The 22870-nt window shown below is 35.0% G+C and overlaps 4 protein-coding genes across 18 annotated transcripts; 3 read left to right on the forward strand and 1 right to left on the reverse strand.

Moving 5' to 3' along the window:
* The first annotated feature begins 3199 nt into the window (after positions 1–3199).
* On the forward strand, positions 3200–5310 carry LOC142522273 (pentatricopeptide repeat-containing protein At4g39620, chloroplastic). Its single transcript, XM_075625524.1, has 2 exons — positions 3200–3665; positions 4037–5310. Exons 1-2 carry the CDS (start codon positions 3318–3320, stop codon positions 5228–5230), a joined length of 1542 nt encoding a protein of 513 aa, XP_075481639.1. The 5' UTR covers positions 3200–3317; the 3' UTR covers positions 5231–5310.
* A 62-nt stretch (positions 5311–5372) lies between these two features.
* On the forward strand, positions 5373–8915 carry LOC142522271 (pentatricopeptide repeat-containing protein At2g22070). 7 transcript variants are annotated; one of them, XM_075625521.1, is made up of 3 exons: positions 5373–8047; positions 8170–8231; positions 8363–8915. In XM_075625521.1, the coding sequence occupies exon 1, from the start codon at positions 5525–5527 to the stop codon at positions 7913–7915; it is 2391 nt and encodes a 796-aa protein (XP_075481636.1). In that variant the 5' UTR covers positions 5373–5524; the 3' UTR covers positions 7916–8047; positions 8170–8231; positions 8363–8915. The 7 variants fall into 7 exon arrangements, with proteins under 7 accessions (XP_075481636.1, XP_075481638.1, XP_075481637.1 ...); XM_075625523.1 differs by having other exon boundaries at positions 8373–8915; XM_075625522.1 differs by having other exon boundaries at positions 8170–8224.
* Positions 8916–13988: 5073 nt separating this feature from the next.
* LOC142521694 (alanine--glyoxylate aminotransferase 2 homolog 1, mitochondrial) lies at positions 13989–18008 on the forward strand. The gene is made up of 9 exons (XM_075624821.1): positions 13989–14367; positions 14925–15155; positions 15678–15848; positions 16004–16147; positions 16257–16436; positions 16557–16782; positions 17171–17284; positions 17401–17487; positions 17718–18008. Exons 1-9 carry the CDS (start codon positions 14128–14130, stop codon positions 17759–17761), a joined length of 1437 nt encoding a protein of 478 aa, XP_075480936.1. The 5' UTR covers positions 13989–14127; the 3' UTR covers positions 17762–18008.
* Positions 18009–18124: 116 nt separating this feature from the next.
* On the reverse strand, positions 18125–22870 carry LOC142521695 (transcription factor TGA4-like). Of its 9 annotated transcripts, XM_075624826.1 has the most exons (11): positions 22726–22856; positions 22543–22610; positions 22343–22460; positions 21333–21498; positions 21167–21241; positions 20848–20907; positions 20670–20747; positions 20512–20575; positions 20152–20423; positions 19472–19699; positions 18125–18590 (listed from the first exon to the last, which is right to left on the reverse strand). In XM_075624826.1, the coding sequence occupies exons 3-11, from the start codon at positions 22354–22356 to the stop codon at positions 18438–18440; spliced, it is 1110 nt and encodes a 369-aa protein (XP_075480941.1). In that variant the 5' UTR covers positions 22357–22460; positions 22543–22610; positions 22726–22856; the 3' UTR covers positions 18125–18437. The 9 variants fall into 9 exon arrangements, with proteins under 9 accessions (XP_075480941.1, XP_075480944.1, XP_075480940.1 ...); XM_075624829.1 differs by lacking the exon at positions 22543–22610 and having other exon boundaries at positions 22372–22460; positions 22726–22866; XM_075624825.1 differs by lacking the exon at positions 22543–22610 and having other exon boundaries at positions 22726–22866.

Consider the following 22870-nt stretch of genomic DNA (forward strand, 5'->3'; position numbering starts at 1 on the left):
GGGCGAGGCGAGGCGTGACTTGGGCGAGGCGAGGGTGAGGCGAGGCGAGGGCGAGGCGAGGGCGAGCTGGGCGCTCGGGCGAGCTCGGGGCGCTCGGGATGCTCGGGCGAGCAGGAAGCTCGGGAAGCTCGGGCGAGAACGGGGCTGGGCGAGCGTGACAAGCGGGGCGCTCGGGCGAGGGCTGGCTGGGCGAGGCGAGGCGTTGGCTTGGGCGGTGGCTGCGCGATGGGCGGTGGTTGCGCGTTGGGCGAGGAGATGTCTCGGGCGGTGTGAGGCGGTGGCTGGGCGAGCATGGCGAGCGGGATGCTCGGGCGAGAACGGGCTAGGCGAGGCGTTGGCTTGGGCGGTGGTTGCGCGTTGTCTCGGGCGGTGTGGGGCGATGGCTAGGCGAGGCTTGGGCGTTGGCTCGAGTGAGGCGGTGGCTAGGGGGTGTACGACGGTGATGACGGGCTGATGATGCGGTTGCGTTAGGGTTAGCACGGCTGGGGAAAGCTGATAAATGAAATTGAAGAAAAAATTTTGTATGGGTGGAGTGAGAATGAAAGCAGGATTACGATTTGATTTGTTTCCAAATCTTTGGAGACTGACAAACGGCTGGAAGAAAATGCACAACTCGTACCCGGTGACCCAAGGACAGCACAGCTAATCGAACTTCGAACCTGCGATTCAGTTCGACTCGGGAGGGGGAGACTGGTGATACCCCATGGATGGGCCCATTACCCCTGGTCCATCCCAAGTCCAAATAGAAGACAGGCCCATCAAGGGTCCAGGTATTCTCCTATAAATACCATGTTTGAGTGTTCAGTTGATGAATTCACTATATTGTTTTCAGCAGCACCCTTAGCTGCTCTCCCCATATATCCTCAGTTTCCGACTTGAGCGTCGGAGGGACTACGCCATGACACCCTCCTGGCCCCCTCCTAACGATCTTATTTGTGATTTCAGGCTCGGGACAATTTCAAAACCATGTGTCTGTACTAGTGACACTTGCTGGGAGCGGACCATAAATTTCCCGTGAGTATCAAAGATGATTGGGATTTGAGGGAGAAATTACTTGCTTTTGAAAGCCACCAAAGGAGACTCCAAAGGAGGTTCAACACAAGGATCTTGTTAGGAATTATGGTCCTGATTTTGATTATTGAACCGAATATAGGACAATAAATTCTGATGAAAATTTGAACAGAAAAATAATAAATAACTATTATATATAGTTTTTAATTTCATTTAATTGACTATACTTGGAATGTTAGAAGGATTCGAGGAGAGGAGTGAAATGATTGATGAATGATGTCTTATTTGGATTACTTTGTTTATTGGGGTTTAGATCACCATGAATTGAGTGGCTACTGTAATATATGACCTTGCAAGCTACGATCAATTTTAGATTATTAGTTATAATACATTGTTGGAATATTTCATGTTCGCAATCTTGATTTTGATGTTAACAAAACTTATTATTTTGTTTATAACAAATTTATCTAGTGCGCAGAAAGCTGAAACTGATCAAATCTCAAACTGATGAGTTCCCGAAGCCAAAATTGAAGTTGTCGAGACGTGAACTAAAAGAGCCAACTGATTGTCATAACTGAACCAGTCCAACTGATATATCTAACAAAAATTCAACTGATTGTCCAACTGATAGGTGGTTCAACAATAGACATGAGGAAGCCCGATTAGCTGATGAAGAGCTCAACTGATGAAGAACTCATCTGAACAAAAGAATCGATACAGTGAAATCAATCAAAAACTGATTTCACCAGATTGATTCAGATAACCAGTTCAGAGCATCAGTTGTAACTTATCTATTCGCATGTCACGACAAGACTATTTAATGGAATCCAGCTAAGTGCGAATATACAAGCTACAAGCTACTTCACAGACGAAGGTACAATATTGGACATTGCAGCAAAGCTAAGAGAGAAAACCTTCCAGAACAGTTGTCAGAATGACAAGACATGTGCTAAGAAAGCATATGCAAATGCAACAGACATTATCATTGAGTCTTCATGTACAGTCAGCTGAGCGCCTATAAATACCAGATCAAAGACCATTGAAGATAAAAAAAACATAGAGTGGAACTATAACCAAATACCAATGTGTGAAAAAAAACCGACGGCACATTCATTTCATATCGGTTTACTAGAAACAGTTAGCCCAGTTGTGTGAGAATACCTTCGTGTTGTACTGATTAGATCAGTTCTCACACATTCACACAAAATCACTCACATATACAGAAAGTTGACCTTATTGTTTAGCTGAATGAGTCTTCACACAAAGACATTAAAGATTGTGTTTGTAGTCTTGGCATAGAGACATTAAACATTATGTAGATTGTAAGGTTCTGTCTGCAATCTTAAGTGGTAGGAGTTCTAGTTGGATGTTGCCCTTCTAGAGTGGGTTTGTATAAGGTGTTGTATAAATCAAAATCTTCTACTGGATCATACCGAGGTGGCAGAAAGGATCACGTAAGAGCAGTTGAAGTCTCCGAACATCCATAAACATATATGGTGTTTTAACTGTTTAACCATTGTTTTAAAACTGATTTGATCAGTCCAGCTGATATCAGTTCACTTTTTTTATAATTGAACTGATACGAGCCCCAACTGTTCCCCTTATTTCAGTTATTCAGTTTAAACACAAGCTAAAAAGCGTTAAACTGTTCAGTTTGCTTAACGAATGATTATTTCGAGTATCTTCTGCTTGGTTAAAAAATCAAATTTGATTTAATTCATCGGCCTGTTTATTCTTAGAACACAATTTATTACAACTTATAGAGAATATTGTATTTAAAACACCTTTAAGAGTGTCAAAACCGATCCTTCATACATAATCACCATCATAATGCATTAGAAACTTGTAAACATACAAGTCATTACTTGTTTTTTGGTTATAAAATACGTGATACTTTTAGAGATTGGCAGGAATATATTATTCTTGGGAGGATTAAAAAAACTTCAAAAAACTCCGGTGAGATATGTATTTTATTTGGATCAAACATGAAAAATTATTATTATTTATGCCAAAAATACTAATTTTTACTATAAATATAAAAATATTTGACATATCTCAGATCCGTGAGATCATATAACAAAAGACATACTCAAAAAATTTATACTATAAATCCAGTGGAACATAAATTTCTTGAAAAAAAAAATCAATATGAAAAAAATAAGAATTTTTTCCATCGTGGTGAGAAATATTAACCTGTTGCCTCCCGGTGAATTTCTCTGCTTGCTGGAATAACAGGATTGAAAGAATTGCGGCGGCGCAGCCATCGCGACCACCCAACCTACACTGCCCTTGATGAAATTACAGAAATGACCTTGACATACCCTCCATTCTTGTCTCCTTCTCTCTACCTTTCTCCCATTCACGTATTCACCCCAACCGATGTCTTCAGACAACACCCAAGGCCACCTGTGGCAATTCGACCCACCACAATTCGAATGTGTGATGTTTCAGCCAGACCCAAAAGGACCCGCAAGAAAAATGTCTCTCCGTATTCAGAAGAAAAAGAGTTGGTTCGCTCAATAATGAAGAATTTCACTGATAAGCAGCCGTTGATGAATACTCTGAATAAGTATGTTAGGTTTGTGAGAACGGAGCACTGTTTCTTGCTGTTTGAAGAGCTTGGGAACAATGACAAGTGGCTTCAATGTCTGGAGGTTTACGTCCCCCCGAATCTTATGTCATAATGGTTTCTAATTAAATGTGATTAAGTTTTGATTTTGATAATCTGGTTACTGGTTGATGTCTGTTACTTTTAGTTTTTCGGGGTGTTTTCATGCATTTCATCGGTGGGATTTTATCTAATTTTATGATAATATGTGCATACATCATACATGGTGCAAATCCATGTTTGTTCCTCTGCCTGTGATCTCTCTGAGTTTCGTTTGCGAAATTTATGAAAAGTGCTGATTGTTGTTGGGTTCCCCATCAATGAACGTTGTATGAGTATTTGGTTTCTTTTCCGTTTGAGTTGAATGAATATCTTGGCTCCCTTGTCATTAAAGCCTCATTTACATATATATATCAGGTGTTCAGATGGATGCAAAAGCAGAGGTGGTACATAGCGGACAATGGAGTTTATTCGAAGTTAATATCAGTTATGGGAAAGAAAGGGAAAACTCGAATGGCCATGTGGCTTTTCTCTGAGATGCGTAATAGTGGTTGTAAGCCTGATTCATCTGTATATAATTCCCTTATCACAGCCCACCTGCACTCTCGTGACAAATCCAAGGCTTTGGCTAAGGCTCTTATGTATTTCGACAAAATGAAAGGAATGGAGCGGTGTAAGCCTACTGTCGTCACCTACAACATTATTTTGAGAGCTTTTGCTCAGGCGAGAAATATTGATCAAGTTAATACTCTGTTCAAAGATCTGTCAGAAAGTATAGTGACTCCTGATATTTTCACGTTTAATGGTGTGATGGATGCCTATGGAAAGAACGGAATGATCAGGGAGATGGAGTTGGTGCTTTCTAGAATGAAAAGCAATCAGATAAAACCGGATATCATCACATATAACTTGTTGATTGATTCGTATGGGAGAAAGCAAGAATTCGACAAGATGGAACAAGTATTTAAGAGCTTGACGCATTCCAAAGAGAAGCCGACGCTCCCTACGTTCAATTCCATGATCACAAATTATGGTAAAGCAAGACTTAGGGAGAGAGCCGAGTTTGTCCTTCAAAAAATGAATGACATGGGATACAAACCAAGCTTCATTACATACGAATGCCTTATAATGATGTACGGTCACTGTGGTTCTGTCTCGAGAGCAAGAGAAATTTTTGACCAGATAGCTGAGTTGGTCAAAGAGAAAAAGGTATCCACTCTAAACGCTATGCTCGAAGTCTACTGTAGGAATGCGCTACCAATGGAGGCAGATGTGCTTTTTGAAAGCATGTGCAGAACTAAGAAGTTCCAAGTTGATTCATCTACTTACAAACTTCTTTACAAGGCTTACTCTAAAGCTGATATGAAGGATCTTGTACAGAAATTGCTTGTTTATATGGATAAAGATGGTATTATACCGAATAAACGGTTCTTTCTCGATGCTTTAGGGGCCATTGGGTCCTCATCAAGGAGCCAAAAGTCTGCCAAGATTGCGGATGGGTCACGAAGACAAGCCATTATTCCGAATCCAGAGTTGGATGAAATCATGGGACAGAATGATGAAAGAGTTTTGTTTAGTGATGTAAACGTTGAATTTGATGTACATTTTTGAGTATTTGATTTAATCTGTTTAACAAGTATTGAGTTCGCAAATATTGCTGTACTTTTTCTGGGAAAAAGAAATTGCTGTTATTGTTTAGTTTTTCTTTCAATGTTAATGTGAAACAGTTCACAAGTTTCCACATTTTAATTTATCATATAATGATACATAATAAATGGGAAGTATGTACCTCCGTGCAGCATAGAGTAGATCTATTTGAACAAAGTTCATCTATTTTTCTGTTTAGGTTTCTTGTTAACTATATTCCTTTCTTTTTTAGTGTTGCAACTTTGCTTCCCACCATCAATGTCTTCTCCGAATTCAATACAAGTTAGAGAGCCAACAGTGAAAAGCCCACAGCTTATTTCACCCCCGCTGGATTTTTACACATCCATTCTGCGAACAAGCCTCAAAATCAACGACCCTGTAACTATCAAGCTAATCCACAATCGGGTGATCAAGTCGGGGATTTATGTAGGTGTGCTCTTGATGAACAACCTTGTCAATTCTTATGCGAAAACCGGGTTTATTAATGATGCTCACAGGGTGTTTGATGAAATGCCTGAGAAGGACACATCGTCATACAACACGCTATTGTCTGCCTATGCAAAACAGGGTATGATGAGGGAAGCGGTTAGTATCTTTAACAAAATTGCTGAACCTGATTCAGTTTCTTGGACCTCAATAATTGTGGGATATAATCTATTGGGACGCTTTGACGTTGTTTTTAAGATGTTTCTGGAGATGGTAAAACGCAAAGTTGTGCCTTCTCAGTACACCATTACAAGTGTGCTTGCTTCTTGTGCTTCAATTAAAGAATTGGCTATAGGCAGGAAGGTTCACTCTTTTGTTGTTAGATATGGCCTCGTTGGCTGTATATCTGTAGCTAATTCTTTAGTAAATATGTATGCAAAATCGGGTGATCTTGGGAGTGCGTGGGCCGTGCTTGATACAATTAAGTTAAAGAATACTTCTACGTTGAATGCAAAGATATCACTGTACATGCAAATGGATCAGGTAGAACATGCGACGGCTCAGTTTGAGGAGATGAAAGATCGTGATATTGTTTCTTGGAATTTAATGATTGCAGGATATAACCAGCATGGTCTGGATAACAAATCACTGAGTTACTTATCAGAAATGCTCATGGTGTCTCAATTAAAACCTGATCGTTACACTCTAACTAGTGTGTTGTCTGCTTGTGCAAATCTCGAGGAACTAGAAATTGGAAAGCAAGCTCATGCCTATATTATTAGAAACACATTTGATACATCTGGGGCAGTAGGGAACGCGTTGATCTCCATGTACTCAAAATGTGGAGGTGTTGAAACATCTCATAAAATTTTGCTGAAGTTTGGGACGTCCACCATAAATATTATTGCCTTTACGGCTTTATTAGATGGATACGCCAAGCTTGGAGATGTAAATCCAGCCAGGAAGATATTCGACTCATTGGTGGATTGCGATGTGGTTGGATGGACAGCTATGATAGTTGGCTATGCACAGAATGGCCACAACAATGATGCAATGGAGCTTTTCAGATCCATGGTAAAAAAGGGCCCAATACCGAACAGCTATACCCTTGCAGCTATGTTAAGTGTCAGTTCAGATTTGGCTTCTTTGAATCATGGGAAACAAATTCACGCAACTGCTTTAAAGTTGGGGGAGTCGTCCTCAGTTTCTGTGAGCAATGCGTTGATTAACATGTATGCAAAGGCAGGTAATATCAACTGTGCAAGGAAAGTATTCCAACTTGTACGATGTAAAAGAGAATCCGTCTCTTGGTCCTCCATGATCATGGCTTTAGCTCAACATGGACTTGGAGAAGAGGCATTACAACTATTTGAGAAAATGTTGTCATCATATGCTCAGCCTGATCATATAACTTATGTTGGTGTTTTGTCAGCATGTACACACGTTGGATTGGTCGAAAAAGGCCGTACTTATTATCAAATGATGAAAGATGTGCATGGAATTCAACCAACATCGAGCCACTGTGCTTGCATGATTGACTTATTCGGCCGTGCAGGGTTGTTGCAGGAAGCACAAGATTTTATAGCGACCATGCCAATTGAACCAGATATCATAGCTTGGGGTTCACTTTTAGCGGCATGTAAAGTTCAAAAAAATGTGGAACTAGCAGAAATTGCAGCGGGGAGATTGCTTTCAATCGAACCGGACAATGGTGGAGCCTATTCAGCCCTAGCCAATGTCTATTCGGCTTGTGGAAAATGGAAGGAAGCTGCCGGAATCCGAAAATCAATGAAGGATAGAAAGGTGAAGAAAGAACAAGGAATTAGTTGGGTTCAAATAAAGAGTGAAGTCCATGTCTTTGGGGCAGAAGATGGAGGACATCCCCAAAGAGATGCAATATATGGGTCGATGGCTAAAATCTGGGAGGGGATTAAGAAGATGGGCTTTGTTCCGGACACTGGTTCAGTGCTGCATGATCTCGATGAAGAATTGAAAGAGCAGATTCTAAAGCATCACAGTGAAAAACTTGCTATTTCATTTGCATTAATGAATACTCCAGGAAATACTACTATAAGGATCATGAAGAACCTTAGAGTTTGTAATGACTGTCACACTGCCATCAAATTTATCTCGAAACTGGTTGATCGAGAAATTGTTGTGAGAGACGCAACACGTTTCCACCATTTCCAAAATGGTTCATGCTCCTGCCGTGATTATTGGTAAGAATTGCAAATAATCATGTTGGAGTATGCTAAGCTATTTCCTAGCCACGTACGTGAGTGTTCGATGCTAGAATTGATATCTAACGCAAAGTTATGACTTTCATTCCATGAAGATTAAAGAATGAATTGGCAGGTAAAACCATCTTTTTTGCCTACCATCTTTTCCGTTCCTTAGTTGTGTCCTCAGGTTTGGGCAGAAGGTGTGTTATTTGTTTCATTTTTCCGTTTACTTTGTTTCTTTGTTCTTGTTCCCAGAATGACGATGAGACTCACAAGTTGCTTCAGTTTTGGGATCTTCTTACTGGTTAGAGTTTCGTGTTCATTCTTATCTCTTTCTATTTTTCTTTGTTCCTTTCCAGAAAATTAGATTGCGGTGAGGAAAAAGGCATAGTGTGAGAGATTTTAGTTAAGCTTCGGCATTTCTCACATAGACAATGATGGTTTTCAGGTTCTTGGAGGAACAGCTGTAGAAAAAAGTTGCTCTGACCGAAGGGGGGTGTAGATGTGCGGCCAATGATGGAAGTGGTAAAGGCAGCAGCTTCCAGTATATTTGTAGTATATATTATGATTTTGAATGTGTTGTGTTTCCTGGAAAAAGGTTCATTTTTTTAAATTATTTTCAATGGAACACATTGAGTTTTGATTAATTTAGTATATTTAAGCTATTGAAATATTAGGAGGTTGGTGTCTTTCCTCAATATTGGAGGCCTGGACGATGGTTAGACTTGTATAGTGGTGTTGGATCTGTCGGTGTCGAAGCTATGAGTAGAGGGTGCTGTGAGGTTCAATTTCACTCATGATGGAGCTTTTGCTTGACTTTATTTTTTGAAGCTAATAAAAGGAAGATAAAACATCTGAATTCACAGCGATCCTTTGTTGACTGATTTAGCCATTAAGCCTGAGAGATTTTGGAGTGCTAACCAAGTCATGTGACTTGGTACTCTTTTATATGATGTATGTTTGTCTGTCTGAAATTTTAATGGTTTATTTGTGATTTATAGGTAAAACTAGTATAAAAGCACGTGCATTCGCACGTGAACCCATATTCTAAATAACTAAAAAATAAATTAATAATAAAAATATTTTTAATCTTTGCATAACGTGATTCAATCCATCAAACAACATTTAATTCGGAAAAAGATAGATCAAAACAAATTATAAGAATTTGGAATAATGATTTATCAGATTAAGTAATAAATTAAACTAATATAACAATACAAATACAATGATATGAAATGATTTGAATTGATTAAGCAATATAAGAGTGTACATAGAATTATATGAATATATTTTAATTAATTACTTCGGAGATTAAAAAATACGCGATCCCAAACCCCAACCCGAAAAAATCGGGGTTCTCGTCCCCGTTTCGGGTTATCCCCGCAGGCCGCAAGGTCCCAAACCCGTGGGGAAGGTTTCATCTCTAACCCCTTCTATGTCCTAGATATATTTGCTTAAAGCAGTGAACTAAGAAAACTTCATTTCCAACAATGTTATTAAATGAAGATTCATTTCATTAAATTAATAATTGAAATATCACTATTCTATCTCAGAAAAGAGAAAAAAATATCACCACTCTAAATTAATCTTCAGTGTCATGTATCATCATAATCATTATCCTCTCATTTTTTTAGAATTACATTTGCTAAGGTTCGAAGCTATTAACTGAAAATTTGAATTCGTTTTCACTATATATTTATATTTTAAGATGTTTCTTACTATCGTTTGAAAAGTAAAATCATGTACACTACTAATGAATTCTATATATATTGGACATTAAAAAGTTAATAAATTTGAATTAGAATAAATTATAATTACTTAAGTATAATACTATTTTTCAATTGATCAATCGATTATTATTAGAAGGTTATCAATAAATTAGATTCATATCGTGCCTAACTTCTTCAACTTTTTCTTCTTTTTTTGTTAATTAAAAACAATAAGATTTAACACACAAAATGGTGAGGCATGAGATAATAAATAATAATGAGATAGTAATAGCAATGGATAATCAATTCTTATTAATTATTAATCAGGATGGTCAAATTGCGACTCATGATAATAAGAAATATTTTAGAGGTTCCATATGAATGATGATAATGTCATATTTATAATGGTCTAACTTTTTTTCATATTTTAAAATTCATTATATCATATTAATTTAAGTGATATAATTGTCATAACTTAATTGTTTTACAATTGTAAATAGATACAACTATATATTCCTCTATACAAATTCAAAGGTATCACAAAGATAGAAATTTAGAATTTTAACATAAAATATAGAAAATTAATTATTGACAATTTTCTCTCTCTCATTAAAATTTTAATTTGTATATTATTTGCACAACTGGTGATTCTCATTACACCAACCACAAAAACTCTTGTGAGACGGTCTCACAGATCAATTTCGTGGGTCGAATATCTTATTTGGGTCATCCGTGAAAAATATTACTTTTTATGCTAAAAGTATTACTTTTTTTTGTGTATATCGGTAGGGTTGATCTGTCTCACAGATAAAATTCGTGAGACCGTCTCACAAGAGACTTACTCTACACCAACATAATTTTCAATTTAGTTATGGTAACGTTATACTAAGAATTATTTGTAGGAATATCTTGTTCTTACTCTTTTTTGACTCATTTGTGTCATTTTTTAAAACAATTTCATAATAATTTTATCTAATTACCATTTGACTATATTTTTTTTCTTCATATGATAGATGCCGTCATTGATTTTTTTTAGAAAAATAAGCTGAAAATGTATCAATTGTGATAACATATGTGAATAAGCTCGAAATAATTTTTTTTGTTCAAATTAAGTGTTTATTGATTTTTTTATTTAATGTTTGATTATCTTTTTGTCAATATAATTGTCATTATATACTTGTATGTTAATAACTCTACGAATACAAATAAAATGTCATGTCATACTGTTATGATTTAGTACTATTTGATAATATATAAATATGGGGAGACTTGAATAAAATTGAATCTATGAGAGTAATTAAAACAATTAATCATTCAATTTATTTTATTTATTATCAAAAGTAGTGGGAAAAAACTAATGAAAAAATTGATTGATGTTCTACATATTTCTTTCTCATTTTAGCAATTGTACAACAATGTCATGACATTATTGTTATGATTGAGTACTATTTGATAATATATAAATATGAGGAGACTTAAATAAAATAAAATCTACGAGAATAATTAAAACAATTAATCATTCAATTTATTTTATTTATTTTCAATATTAGTGGGAAAAAACTAATGAAAAAATTGATTGATTTTTACATATTTCTTTCTCATTTTAGCAAATGTACAACAATATTTTTCTAGTATCATATCATCCTATGTATGTGGATGAACGATTCATTTGTCCACACTTTTATAGGTTATTCTGATTCAAATTTATTAATTTTTTATTAATATTATTTAAATTCATAATTAAATTTAGATTTATAATATCTTATATTTGTTCATGTATTCAGAAATTAATAGTTTGACAAAATAGATTTAAAATTTTGATTAAATATAATTTTATTTTCAATTCAAATCGTTTTATTTAATTTAAAAGTAATAATGATTATTTTTTTTTAATTTTTCATTTGTCAATATTTAATTTAGAATTTATTTGAATGACTCTTCGTTCAAAGTACGCAGATACTTTATCATGGGTCTTTATATATATAATTTTTTGAACCTTTTTTTAAAATCTAATTACATTAAAATTTATTTTTAATAATTCATTGAATGTATTCAAATGATAGTGAAATAGAACAATAAATAAAGTAATTAATTTAATTTAGAATTTAAATGAAAGTCCAAGAAAATTATTAAAATGAAAAAAATAATTGATATTAATATTGAGTAAATTTAATAGTATATTTTTTAAAAAGTAGTTCAAACATTTAAGAACATGGAGATGACTTATTTGCTACATATAAATTAAAATATAAATATAACTCAACTTTATTTCTCACGCTTATTTACAACAATTAGAAAATTTTTCTATCATCCACATTTATATTTATATATATAATGAAATAATTTTTTTAAATGAAGTATGACTTAATTAAATATTATTAGAATGAAAGAAAGACAAGGGAAGAAAGTCAAAATCACAAAATTATAACCATAAAATGTGGTTAATTAGTATTAATTATTAATTAATAGACTAAATGTAAAATTACCACATATGTTACTTAATAATGAAAATAAGTAAGCATGTAAATGATAATTATGCCCGTTCACAATTGGAAAAGAAGCTATTAACATAAAATTTGAATTCATTTCCACTATATATTTATATTTTAATTTTTTCTTATTATTGTTTGAAAAATAAAATCATGTATACTACTGATGAATTCTATATATATTAGACATTAAAAAATTACTAAATTTGAATTAGAATAAAATATAATTACTTAAGTATAATAATATTTTCCAATTCATTTGATTATTATTAAAATATTATCGATACAATAGATTCATCTTGTGTTTAACTTTTTCAACTTTTTCTTTTTTTTTTTGTTAATTTTTTAAAAAACAATAAAAGAAAAAACTAATGAAAAAATTGATTGATTTTCTGCATATTTCTTTCTCATTTTAGCAACTGTACAACAATATTTTTTCTAGTATCATATAATCCAATTCATTTTTCCACACTTTTATAGGTACTTCTTATTCAAATTTATTAACTTTTATGATTAAATTTAGTTTTATAAAATATTATATTAGTTCATGCATTTAGAAATTAATAGTTTATCAAAATAAATTTAAAATTTTGAATTAAATATAATTTTATTTTCAATTTAATTCAATTTGTTTTATTTAGTTTAATAGTATTTTTTTAAAAAAAATTAGCTCAAACATTTAAAAACATGGAGAAGAAAGTCAAAAGCACAAAATCATAACCATAAAATGTGGTTAATTAGTATTGATTATTAATTAATAGATTAAATGAGAAATTACCACGTATGTTACCTAATAATGAAAATAAGTAAACATGTGAAGAGTAATAATGTCCGTTCACAATGAGAAAACATTTCTATTATTCACCCTTTTACAGGTATATAGATTTGTGGAAATGGCAAATTTAGCATGAATTGTTTCTTGACATGTAATCATACCTAACGTCCGCATTGAAATCTTTTTTACATGAATACTTTTCTTATTACTTCCTTCTTTACAAATATTATTACGCCTCTTTCCTTTTTTTTTGAATTAGAAGAGTAAAATGTTATAATTAGGTCTCGAACTCAAGAACTCGTTTGACACTCTATCGTCAGATAAACTACGAGTTAGCAGCTATTACTTTTATGCTTTTGTTTTTAATTTGTTATCCACAGCTTGGTTTTACACCACTTTTCTTCTGTAGAGTTTTCACACTTTGCTGTATGGTTAAATAAGTGAAGATTGAGTTTAAAAAAATGTCGAAGTTAAAGTTTGAACCAGAGAACCCCGAAATTATCGGTTGAATGCTTGTATCGGATATTCATTGAAGTTTCGTTTATTCTTGTTAGATTATAAAATATGAGTTTTTTCTTTACTTTTTCTGATTTTTCTCCTTAACTTGATTATTTAATTCCTCCTCCTTACCCGAATGTCTGCTTCTCAGAAAAACCAAATCATTCTTTCCTGAACAAAATTAATGCAAGCTCAGAGAATACGCAAATAATTATGCCAAGAAGTGAACTCCTAATATTCTCAGAATCCCGAAAAATTCGAAGATAAACTTATTGAGTTTCTTAATTTGATTACAATCCCTTTAAAAAAATCTCAAATAAGATGGAATGTTGACAAATTTTGGAGTGTGTTCATGTTTAAATATATTGTGGCAAAAATTAGTGTGAGACGACCTCACGAGTCGTATTTTGTGAGACGGATCTTTATTATTATCCATGAAAAATATTACTTTTTATTGTGAATATCGGCAGAGTTGACACGTCTCACGGATAAAAATTCGTGAGACCGTCTTACGAAAAACCTATTCATATATTATTTTTAATTTTAAAGTTTTAAACATGCCCAAAGAGAGTAGGTGCAAGATTCTCTCATCCATTTTACTTAAATACAAAATTCTACCCCAGCATTTATAATATTCACCTTTCCAGTCCGGCTCCTCCAGCCCTCCCTCTTACATCTGTGTACACCTACTCACACACTAGAGCTTGTGTGTGTGTGTGTTTCCTTGGAATAAATTCTTGGTATGGGTTGGGAAAGGAAGCTCTCACGAGGGAGTTTTGTGAGACCATTTTTAAAGAATCATTGGCGGGGGTTGTGTAGCGGTAATGTGGGCTTGCACAGGGGAGTTTTGGATGCGGCTCCGCCAGTGTTACCGGCTTTTGATTATGATCCGAAGCCTTACAAGGGTCCCTTGGCGGAAGAGGTTTTAGAGAAGCGAAGGAAGTATTTGGGTCCCTCGCTTTTTTATTATTACCAAAAGCCTGTAAGCCCATGTTACTCTCTGTCTGTGTGTTTGTGTTTGTGTTTGTGTTTGTGTGTATCATCACATGCAGTGTGTGTTTGTGAGTATTTTTTTTCTCCTGTTTTTGGGTTTGTCAGTTTGTTAATGGATATGGATGAAGATGTGAAATGATGCTGGTGGATTTTTATTCTTCTGTTTTGAAGAATTCTGCTTTTGTGCGTGACAGAATGATCCTTGAGAATTTCTGTAGTTTCGTATCGGCATGATTCTGCATTCCTTTTTTGACAAGTTATGTTCTTTCTGATGGGTGGGATTATTTGTGTAATTGCTGAAAATTTTTGTGATTACTGTCTTAATCAGTTCAAGAACGCCGACTAATTTATTCTGGTGGAATGAACATCATATTTGATGTTTTTTCCATTATGTGTTGACATGGACTGACAATGATCGATGGGATTAATTGTGATGTTTGGAGAAAAGTTTCCCAACTGATTGTCCATTCATTTTCTTTTGTGTTTCGATGCAGTTTTATTTTAAGTAAATTTATATTAACTTGCTAGAGTTTTTATATTCAACAGCTCAATATTGTTGAAGGGAAAATGCAGTATCTGTTTGACGAGAATGGAAGAAGATATCTTGATGCATTTGCAGGAATTGTTACAGTGTCTTGTGGTCATTGTCATCCTGACGTGTTGAATGCTATTATGGAACAAAGCAAGCTTCTTCAACATGCAACCACCATTTACCTACATCACACAATATCTGATTTTGCAGAGGGTCTAGCATCTAAAATGCCCGGAAATCTGAAGGTCTTCCTAGTTCCTTCCTTTTGGATCTTTCACTACATGGTGGCTTCTTAATTATTTTACGTTTATGTTTTAAGAGAATTTTGAAATTTTGTTGGATGTGATAAGGTTTAAAGAATGATTGAAAGTGTTGCTGGCAAATAAATGTGTTGTATCTTATTTGTAAAATGTTTACTTCACGCTTTCCTTCTTAACCCAACAAAGAAATGCCCCCTTCATTTAGTTTCCCACGATGGAATCCATTATCCAAATATACTCTTAGCTTCGCGAATCAGAACCATTGTATCACAATTAATCCTTTTTTGTTTAGACCTTGCCTACTCTGATTCATCCAGAAAGGTAATGATTAATCTTTGAGATTCATTAGATGATGAAACACCTTTCTAATAGCTGTTGTGCTACTCTCCAATTTTTTTTGGGTGTTATTATACTTTTCTTGGTTACTGGTATACCAATCCATTGCAATATATTATGAATTCTGATCTTTGACTAGTGCTCATGATCGAGTTCTTCTTGAAATGGCAGGTTGTGTACTTTGTGAATTCGGGGACTGAAGCAAATGAACTTGCTATGTTGATGGCTAGACTATACAGTGGCCACCTTGGCATGATTGCCTTAAGAAATGCATATCATGGTGGAAGCTCTAACACTATTGGACTGACAGCTCTTAACACATGGAAGTACCCAATTCCTCAGGTCATTTTCAGATTCAATTAACTCAGTTTTGGCTCTACATGCTTGAAAATTAAATACACACACATATAAGTTTTATTTGTTTTTAACATTTTTATATAAGTTGAAGCTTTCACAAGGTGTGCGTGTCTCTGTGTTTTTTTCAATCAACTTTGCAGGGAGAAATCCATCATGTTCTAAATCCAAACCCATATCGTGGAGTGTTTGGGTCTGATGCCAGGTGTTATGCTGAAGATGTACAAGACCATATTGATCATGGTACTTCTGGAAAAGTTGCTGGATTTATTGCTGAGACGATTCAGGTCTATGGCAATCACTTCTGTTTCCATCTTGTGAAACGGTGTTTGGTCGAGTATTTGTATTGAGTGCATAGCTCTTGATTATGCTCTTTTAAATCTTTGTTTACAACAGGGGGTAGGGGGAGCAGTTGAATTAGCCCCTGGATACTTAAAATTAGTTTACGACATTATTCGTAAAGCTGGTGGTGTTTGCATTGCTGATGAAGTGCAAACGGGCTTTGGTCGTACAGGAAGCCACTATTGGGGTTTTGAAACCCAAGGAGTCATTCCGGATATAGTTACCATGGCTAAGGTGTTGGTGGCGATTCTATCTACAGTTTCTTTTTGTTCAACTTGAAGCAATCTTCTTTGTAGCCATCTCTGACATTCTTCCCGACTCATTTGACTAATTCTGTGAAATTACAATGGTTAGGGCATTGGCAATGGGTTGCCACTAGGTGCTGTTGTAACAACTCCTGAAATAGCTAGAGTTTTGGCTCAGAAAATTCAATTCAACACCTTTGGAGGCAATCCTGTATGTTCAGCTGGTGGACTTGCTGTGATCAGAGTTCTTGATAAGGAGAAGCGTCAAATTCATTGTGCTGAAGTTGGTTCACATATAATTAACCGTTTGAGGGATCTTCAGCAAAAACATGACAGTAATTCTCTCTTCGTGATTTTTTTATTAATTGTCACGCTCCTTCAAATTTCAAAAATTTCTGCTATTTAAAACAAAATTTAAATGCACAACATACCCGCTAGTAAGATTCTCCAGATTACTCTCATGTTAATATTTGTATATGCAAATCTTTTGCACTGAATTTCTATGTCAAAGAACTCATCTCTTGGAAATTCATAAAAGTGCATCATTTAATGTTTTTATCTATCAATTTTGATGGTTTTCTGAAGAACGAGGAAAGAAAAAATTGACGTTCATATGAGTTACCGAGAATTTACAGGATATTGCTATGAATTTTCTCGATTTGACTATATTCTTTTTGCTGGCAATATATAATAAAAGTTGGCTGGAACTCTTTTATTTGCCAGTAATAGGTGATGTGAGAGGCAGAGGCTTAATGGTTGGGATAGAACTAGTGACTGACAGGAAGCAGAAGACGCCAGCCAAGGCAGAAACTGCAGTATTGTTTGAGAGTCTTCGAGGTTTGTAAAGCATCTGAAAGCAATCCCCTAACGAGGAACATGTTAACTCTAGTTATATCCTTTTAATTTCATGTTTTGCTATAACATATTCTTGAGGTTGATTTTTTTTATTGCAGAACTTGGTGTCTTGGTTGGTAAAGGCGGACTTCACGGGAATGTTTTCAGAATAAAGCCTCCCATGTGTTTTACCAAAGATGACGCAGGTACCCTGTATAATTATTACGATATAATTTTGGTTCTATGAGAAATTGTAGGACGGTTAATAAGTTTGATAAACTCTTCCACGTGATGGATTAGTATGTTAATTTCGCGTTCTGCTCTTGACTTTAAGACCTAACATTAATGCATGAGATCGAGCATTTCTTGCAATAACTTGATTTCATGAGATCCCACTATTGATTTTTCAAGTTGTCAAACGTTTCTGTTTGTGCAGATTTCCTAGTTGACGCAATGGACTATGCCATGTCAAAGTTGTGACAAATTTGTCACTGAACGTGGATGACGAACGAATCCCTTCCAGATAATAAATTTGCACCTTTTGAGTAAGAAAAAACTCCCCGCAGATCTCAGATTTATCTTTTCCCATTTGCTGAAAGTTGTAAAAAAATGTGTGCGTAAATAAGTCGACTTCTAATGTTCACTGCATAGATAGTGCATACGCATGCATGTCTTCGACAATGGTTTTCCACAGTAAAATATTTGCTTCAGCATTGGCATGTTTAAACCGTGCTCATGGACAATGGCACTACAGAATATATAGAGAAAACTCGAATCTTAGGATGGGTCATGTACCGCGTCACTCGGCTTGTCTACTTACATCAAACCATTCACAAGGAATGCTTGCACAAGCTTTTCATTTTACATATTAATCAGAGACCCTCAATACAAAGTGTGAAACATATCTGGTGATCAAGTCTTGTAGACTTCAGAAGTGTTCATAAAGAAGCTTCCCAAAACAATTACAAGCACAAAATGGGAGAAACAGAAATAAAGAAAATAATAAAGTATTTGTACACTTCCTCTTGACAGGCGACTTAATCATATTCACGGGACCTAAATCATAGGAAGCCGCTCAAAAAAAGGAAGAAATTCTCCAATATATCATAATACTACATCAGGAATCAGCTAAACTGGAAGCTTAAAAAGTGTGTGACTAGGTTGGTTCGCAGGGGCGTGAAGACCAAAGAGAACTTAAAGCTCGAAGATGCTGCAAATACTCCCCCAACGCGAGAAGGCCTCGAGCAGCTTGGGGAGGCTCCAGAATACGAGAAATCTGCTGCAGAGTTTCTTGTCTGAGATGATCTGCCTGTTTTCAGGATCAAAAGAACAATGAAAACAGTATATGTCGACAGTTGTTTGCATTTCTTACAAGGCAAAGTCGCAACGTAATCTCTAAGGTTAGGCAACGGGTCTCCATTCGGAACGAACTCATTATCGGATGATCTCAGTGAGTTAACCCGGATTCGAACTCGATTTTTTCCTTTTATTTGGTGTTTTCCGTATTTTTTGGAAAATATATATATTGAAGAAATTGAAGTGTGTTTGATTATCGTTTTGTAAATAATATATTATTTTATTACAAAAATTATATAATATAAAATATATGGAGTTAGTAATATAAATCTGAATTTTCAATCGTGTTTTTGGTATTTAAAAATTGTAAGAATATAATATATTCAGTTATAATTTTAAAAAAGAAGTAATAATAGATATCCCAAATGTGGTGGAAATTTTAATAAAAATAGTAATGTGATTCTCGAAATCATCAAAATACTAAATTAATTAAGTTTAATTATCTCATAATTATATAACAAAGTATTTTGATTATTTTTCTTAAATTGAACAAAAATCAAATAAAGTTTGATATTAATTCATATTTCAATGAATTTAAATTCTACAGGTTAAGTTACTTTTGCACTTAACTTGTGTATCCTAAAAACCATTTGTGTATCCTAAAAACCACAAAAGCTTAAGGTGTGGGTTCAAGGCTTGGATTTTGATTTGGGGGGTTTTTAGTTTTAGGAATTTGTGGTTTTATTATGGAGAAGGAAAGGGGGTGTTGGTGTTGGTGTTGGTGTTGGTGTGTAAAATGAAACCAAACATGCCCCATATGTTTGAAAAGCTTCTAAGCATGCAAGCCTATTTGTCTACATATAATTGTAAACATATGAAAGTACAAGATATTACCTGACCAACAAACCTTACCAGAGCTTCCAACTTCTCTATGGCAGCAGTAATCTGTGGGAGGTAGTTCCCCTCACCTAGTCGACCAGCGCCAACTGCTTCGACTACAATGTATCGGAGTTTTTCCATTCCCTGAGAAAGTGCATCTTCTGCTTGCTGACAATTTTGTCTAAGATTACAAACTTCAAAATGTTGTTGTTCAGACATGGGCTCTAGATGTGGCAATAGAACCTGATGAGAAACAAGTTTACACTCACTATTCAATTTGTAGAGCCAAGAACACGACAAATACTGTTGTTACGTAGCAGAAGCAATTGCCTTTGCTGTCATGTGTTGTAAACATCTATATGCCACAATGAATCAAAACTCAACATTTGGACCGCGGTACGCTGTGAAGTATTTGAGTTACATCGATATAAATAGGTTTAACTCTTAATACATTGACAAATTTTTATTCTTACAAATAGTATTGGAGTCAAGACCGTTTATTTGATTCCTGTCATTGCAAGTGAACAATTATAGGTCTTATACAGTACATAAGATTCAAAATGCACTTCTACTGCCACTTTTGTTATAGTAACAAGTTCTCAATCCGTATACTTGTGTGCTTTCTTGAAAGCAAAAACTCGAGGTGTTAAAAATAGGGAAATTATTCTAACAATTCGAAGGCATGTTATCATCACCTTTAAGAGTTCCGAAGGCCGAAAGCCCCCAATCCACAAGAAGAATCGTTCAGCTGATGTTTTCCACATTCCAGACATGAGATAGAATACATCAATCCTAGCAGCTGTTGCTTTCATTGCAAAGAGATCAGCATAATGCTTTAAGACACGCTCGACGAGGATCGACAGTTCCATATCTCCAACATTTGATTGTAAAGCATTTCTTAAATCGGAGATTTGTATGATTTGTTCTTCCACCCAGTGTCCATACTCCATCTCAAATGCAGTAATACCTTAATGTTCAAAGAAGGGAAATCAACACATCTGGTTAAGAAAATAATTGAGATTTGGCACACTTCATTGCATGTTATTATCACAAACCTGGGTTTATGGTTTCGGAGTAGCCTAGCTGGCTGGTATCTAAACCACCACCTGCATACAAACCCTGCAGCAAAATTAACTCCTTTATGTGTTGTTGGCTCCAACTTTCAGCAACATAGACGATTGTGTAAATAACAATACTGGTTTTTTATCTTTACCTGATGTCTGGCTCGACCGAGCTCTTGCTCTAATTGAATAAGTTTTAATTTACTACTTTCTAACTGCTGGACATAAGCCTACAAAATAAATTTTGTATCAGCCTGATACCTTTTTACCAAGTCGAATTTCGACATATCCTTTTTGACAAAGTGCAACATTGCAATGACATCCTAATACCTTTTTACGAAGTCGACTTTTACGAGCAGCCTCACGGTTTTGAGCTAGGCGTCTCTGTGCCTGAAATGATAATTTCCTCAGTTTTGTGGCCAATAATGAAGAAATATAAATCGACATAACAAATTTAATGATACAACTTACAAGAGAAGCTATAGTTTAGAAAATGATACAACACAGTCTACAAGTGGACGGGAAACTAAATCAGGTGAAAGAGTACAAAATACTTTGTAAATGACCCATGCAACAAGAATGTTTGATGTCTTGTCGAATCAAAACCAACAAAAACAAAGAAAATAACAGAATGTCTACCCAAATTTACCTTATCAGGTCGTCTACTCGCTTCTTGGTCATATTTACTGGAAGGTCCAACGGTTCCGTGTGAAGTCTCCTCAGACTAGAAATACAGATAAGAAGCAAGTTAACATATATGTGGCACAACTTTAGGAACTAGTCGATAGATATACATTCACAAGATTGAACAGAACCTGATTGTCCAGCTTGCCTTCTATCTCTATAATCACTGGTGGAGATATGTCTTCACAGTTGTTCTCTTTGAAATCTCCCCACATAGTCATTTGATGGATAGGCTCATATATGTCCATCCGTCTTGAGGGAACAAAATGGGTCGATGTAGAATTCATTTTATTTCGACTGTGTGTCAATTTAAACTCAATCAGGAACTACCTTAATTTAATTGCTGAATCGATGAGAAATAAGAGAGACAGTTGAACTTAACTACATTTTACAATTATAAGGATATCGAAAATAGAAAAAGAACAGAATAACCGGCTCAAGTTTGGAAACAAACACCTTATCCAAGCTCAAAGAGTGCACCTTTTCTTAATCGATCTTCACTTTCACAAGAATTGCAAAAGCTTTGATGACACATTGATTGGCTAGAACCGACTCCCCCAAAAGTATGTTGTATCACATTAATTGCTTAATTAGTTAATCTAAACTATGAAGAATGCCAGCTTCATTTGGTAATCTCATGAAATTATGCTTAGGTGAAAGGAATCTAATCTGATCTAATTAATGAATTCTTGAACTGGTTAGCGCTGAGCCCTTTATTCAGGTCTGAGATACCACAAATCAACCAATGATCTCCTGATCTAGTCCTGAAATCCCATTTCAAAAAGCATACAATTCCTTGTATCAAAACATTTTTCGCACAACATAATTCATTCAATTCGAAAATCATACTTCACTAGTAAGCACGAGACGTTATATATCTTGTATGTCCTCAAGGCTATTCAAAATATCTCTGACGGGGTAACTAAATATCACTTCCCAGAACAGAAGGTCACATAAATATGAGGATCGAAAGCTACAAGGAGAAGACCAAAAATCTTTATTGCCCTTCTACCTGAAAGGGAAACGATAGGCAACTTGTCCTTGTATGGATTATGAGGCAGTGGATAGTTTAATACAGTACTTAACAAGAACATTCAATCAAAACAAGAAGACAAAAATCATGTACAAAAGAATCACGCACTTCAAAAGCTGCATAAAATATCATCACACAAGCTAAGGTCAACAAGCGCTTGCACTAATTACTGCCCAGTTCCTCGAAGGTTGGAGTCTTTTAGATGAAGAGAACCGGAGAAATCGTGCTTGAAAAAAAAAAAGAGAAAAAAGTCAGCTACTCTCTCCTAATTTTCGTTATTAAAAGAGAGATCAAGCATCGAATATCACCAATATAAATTATTTGAAACGAGAAAGAGTGAAAAGACTGAACAAAAAGAAGAACTCAAATCAAGAATCTGCCGAAGAAAACTCCATTCGGTATCCAAACAAAAATCAAATCTTTATATATATATATATAGATATATATATATATATCTCAAACCATTTTATTCCTTTCAAGAAATAAGATACCTCCAAATGAAAATAGAAAGAACCGCTACGAGAAAGATAAATGGAAGAAAACCCACTGCAGTGATGCAAAGGCCATCTTCCATGTTAAGTTCGCTGTTGAGAACAAGAAAGAAGAATAATATAATCTGATGGGAAACGCAACATC

The sequence above is a fragment of the Primulina tabacum genome, chromosome 13 (genome assembly GCF_025594145.1).
Source record: "Primulina tabacum isolate GXHZ01 chromosome 13, ASM2559414v2, whole genome shotgun sequence".
In the NCBI taxonomy this organism is placed as follows: Eukaryota; Viridiplantae; Streptophyta; class Magnoliopsida; order Lamiales; family Gesneriaceae; genus Primulina; species Primulina tabacum.

Bases quoted from the DNA above. Each gene is read 5' to 3' on its own strand.
- LOC142521695 (XM_075624822.1), bottom strand. From the start codon at position 22,808: ATGGAAGATGGCCTTTGCATCACTGCAGTGGGTTTTCTTCCATTTATC. The intron at 20,576-20,669 runs GTAAAGATAAAA...ATTTTGCTGCAG, and splicing joins TCGGTCGAGCCAGACATCAG to GGTTTGTATGCAGGTGGTGG. The intron at 18,591-19,471 runs GTAATATCTTGT...TCCTGAAAACAG, and splicing joins TGGTAAGGTTTGTTGGTCAG to GCAGATCATCTCAGACAAGA.
- LOC142522271 (XM_075625518.1), top strand. From the start codon at position 5,525: ATGTCTTCTCCGAATTCAATACAAGTTAGAGAGCCAACAGTGAAAAGC.
- LOC142522273 (XM_075625524.1), top strand. From the start codon at position 3,318: ATGACCTTGACATACCCTCCATTCTTGTCTCCTTCTCTCTACCTTTCT. The intron at 3,666-4,036 runs GTTTACGTCCCC...TATATATATCAG, and splicing joins AGTGGCTTCAATGTCTGGAG to GTGTTCAGATGGATGCAAAA.
- LOC142521694 (XM_075624821.1), top strand. From the start codon at position 14,128: ATGGGTTGGGAAAGGAAGCTCTCACGAGGGAGTTTTGTGAGACCATTT. The intron at 15,849-16,003 runs GTCATTTTCAGA...TCAACTTTGCAG, and splicing joins GGAAGTACCCAATTCCTCAG to GGAGAAATCCATCATGTTCT. The intron at 17,285-17,400 runs GTTTGTAAAGCA...TTTTTATTGCAG, and splicing joins ATTGTTTGAGAGTCTTCGAG to AACTTGGTGTCTTGGTTGGT.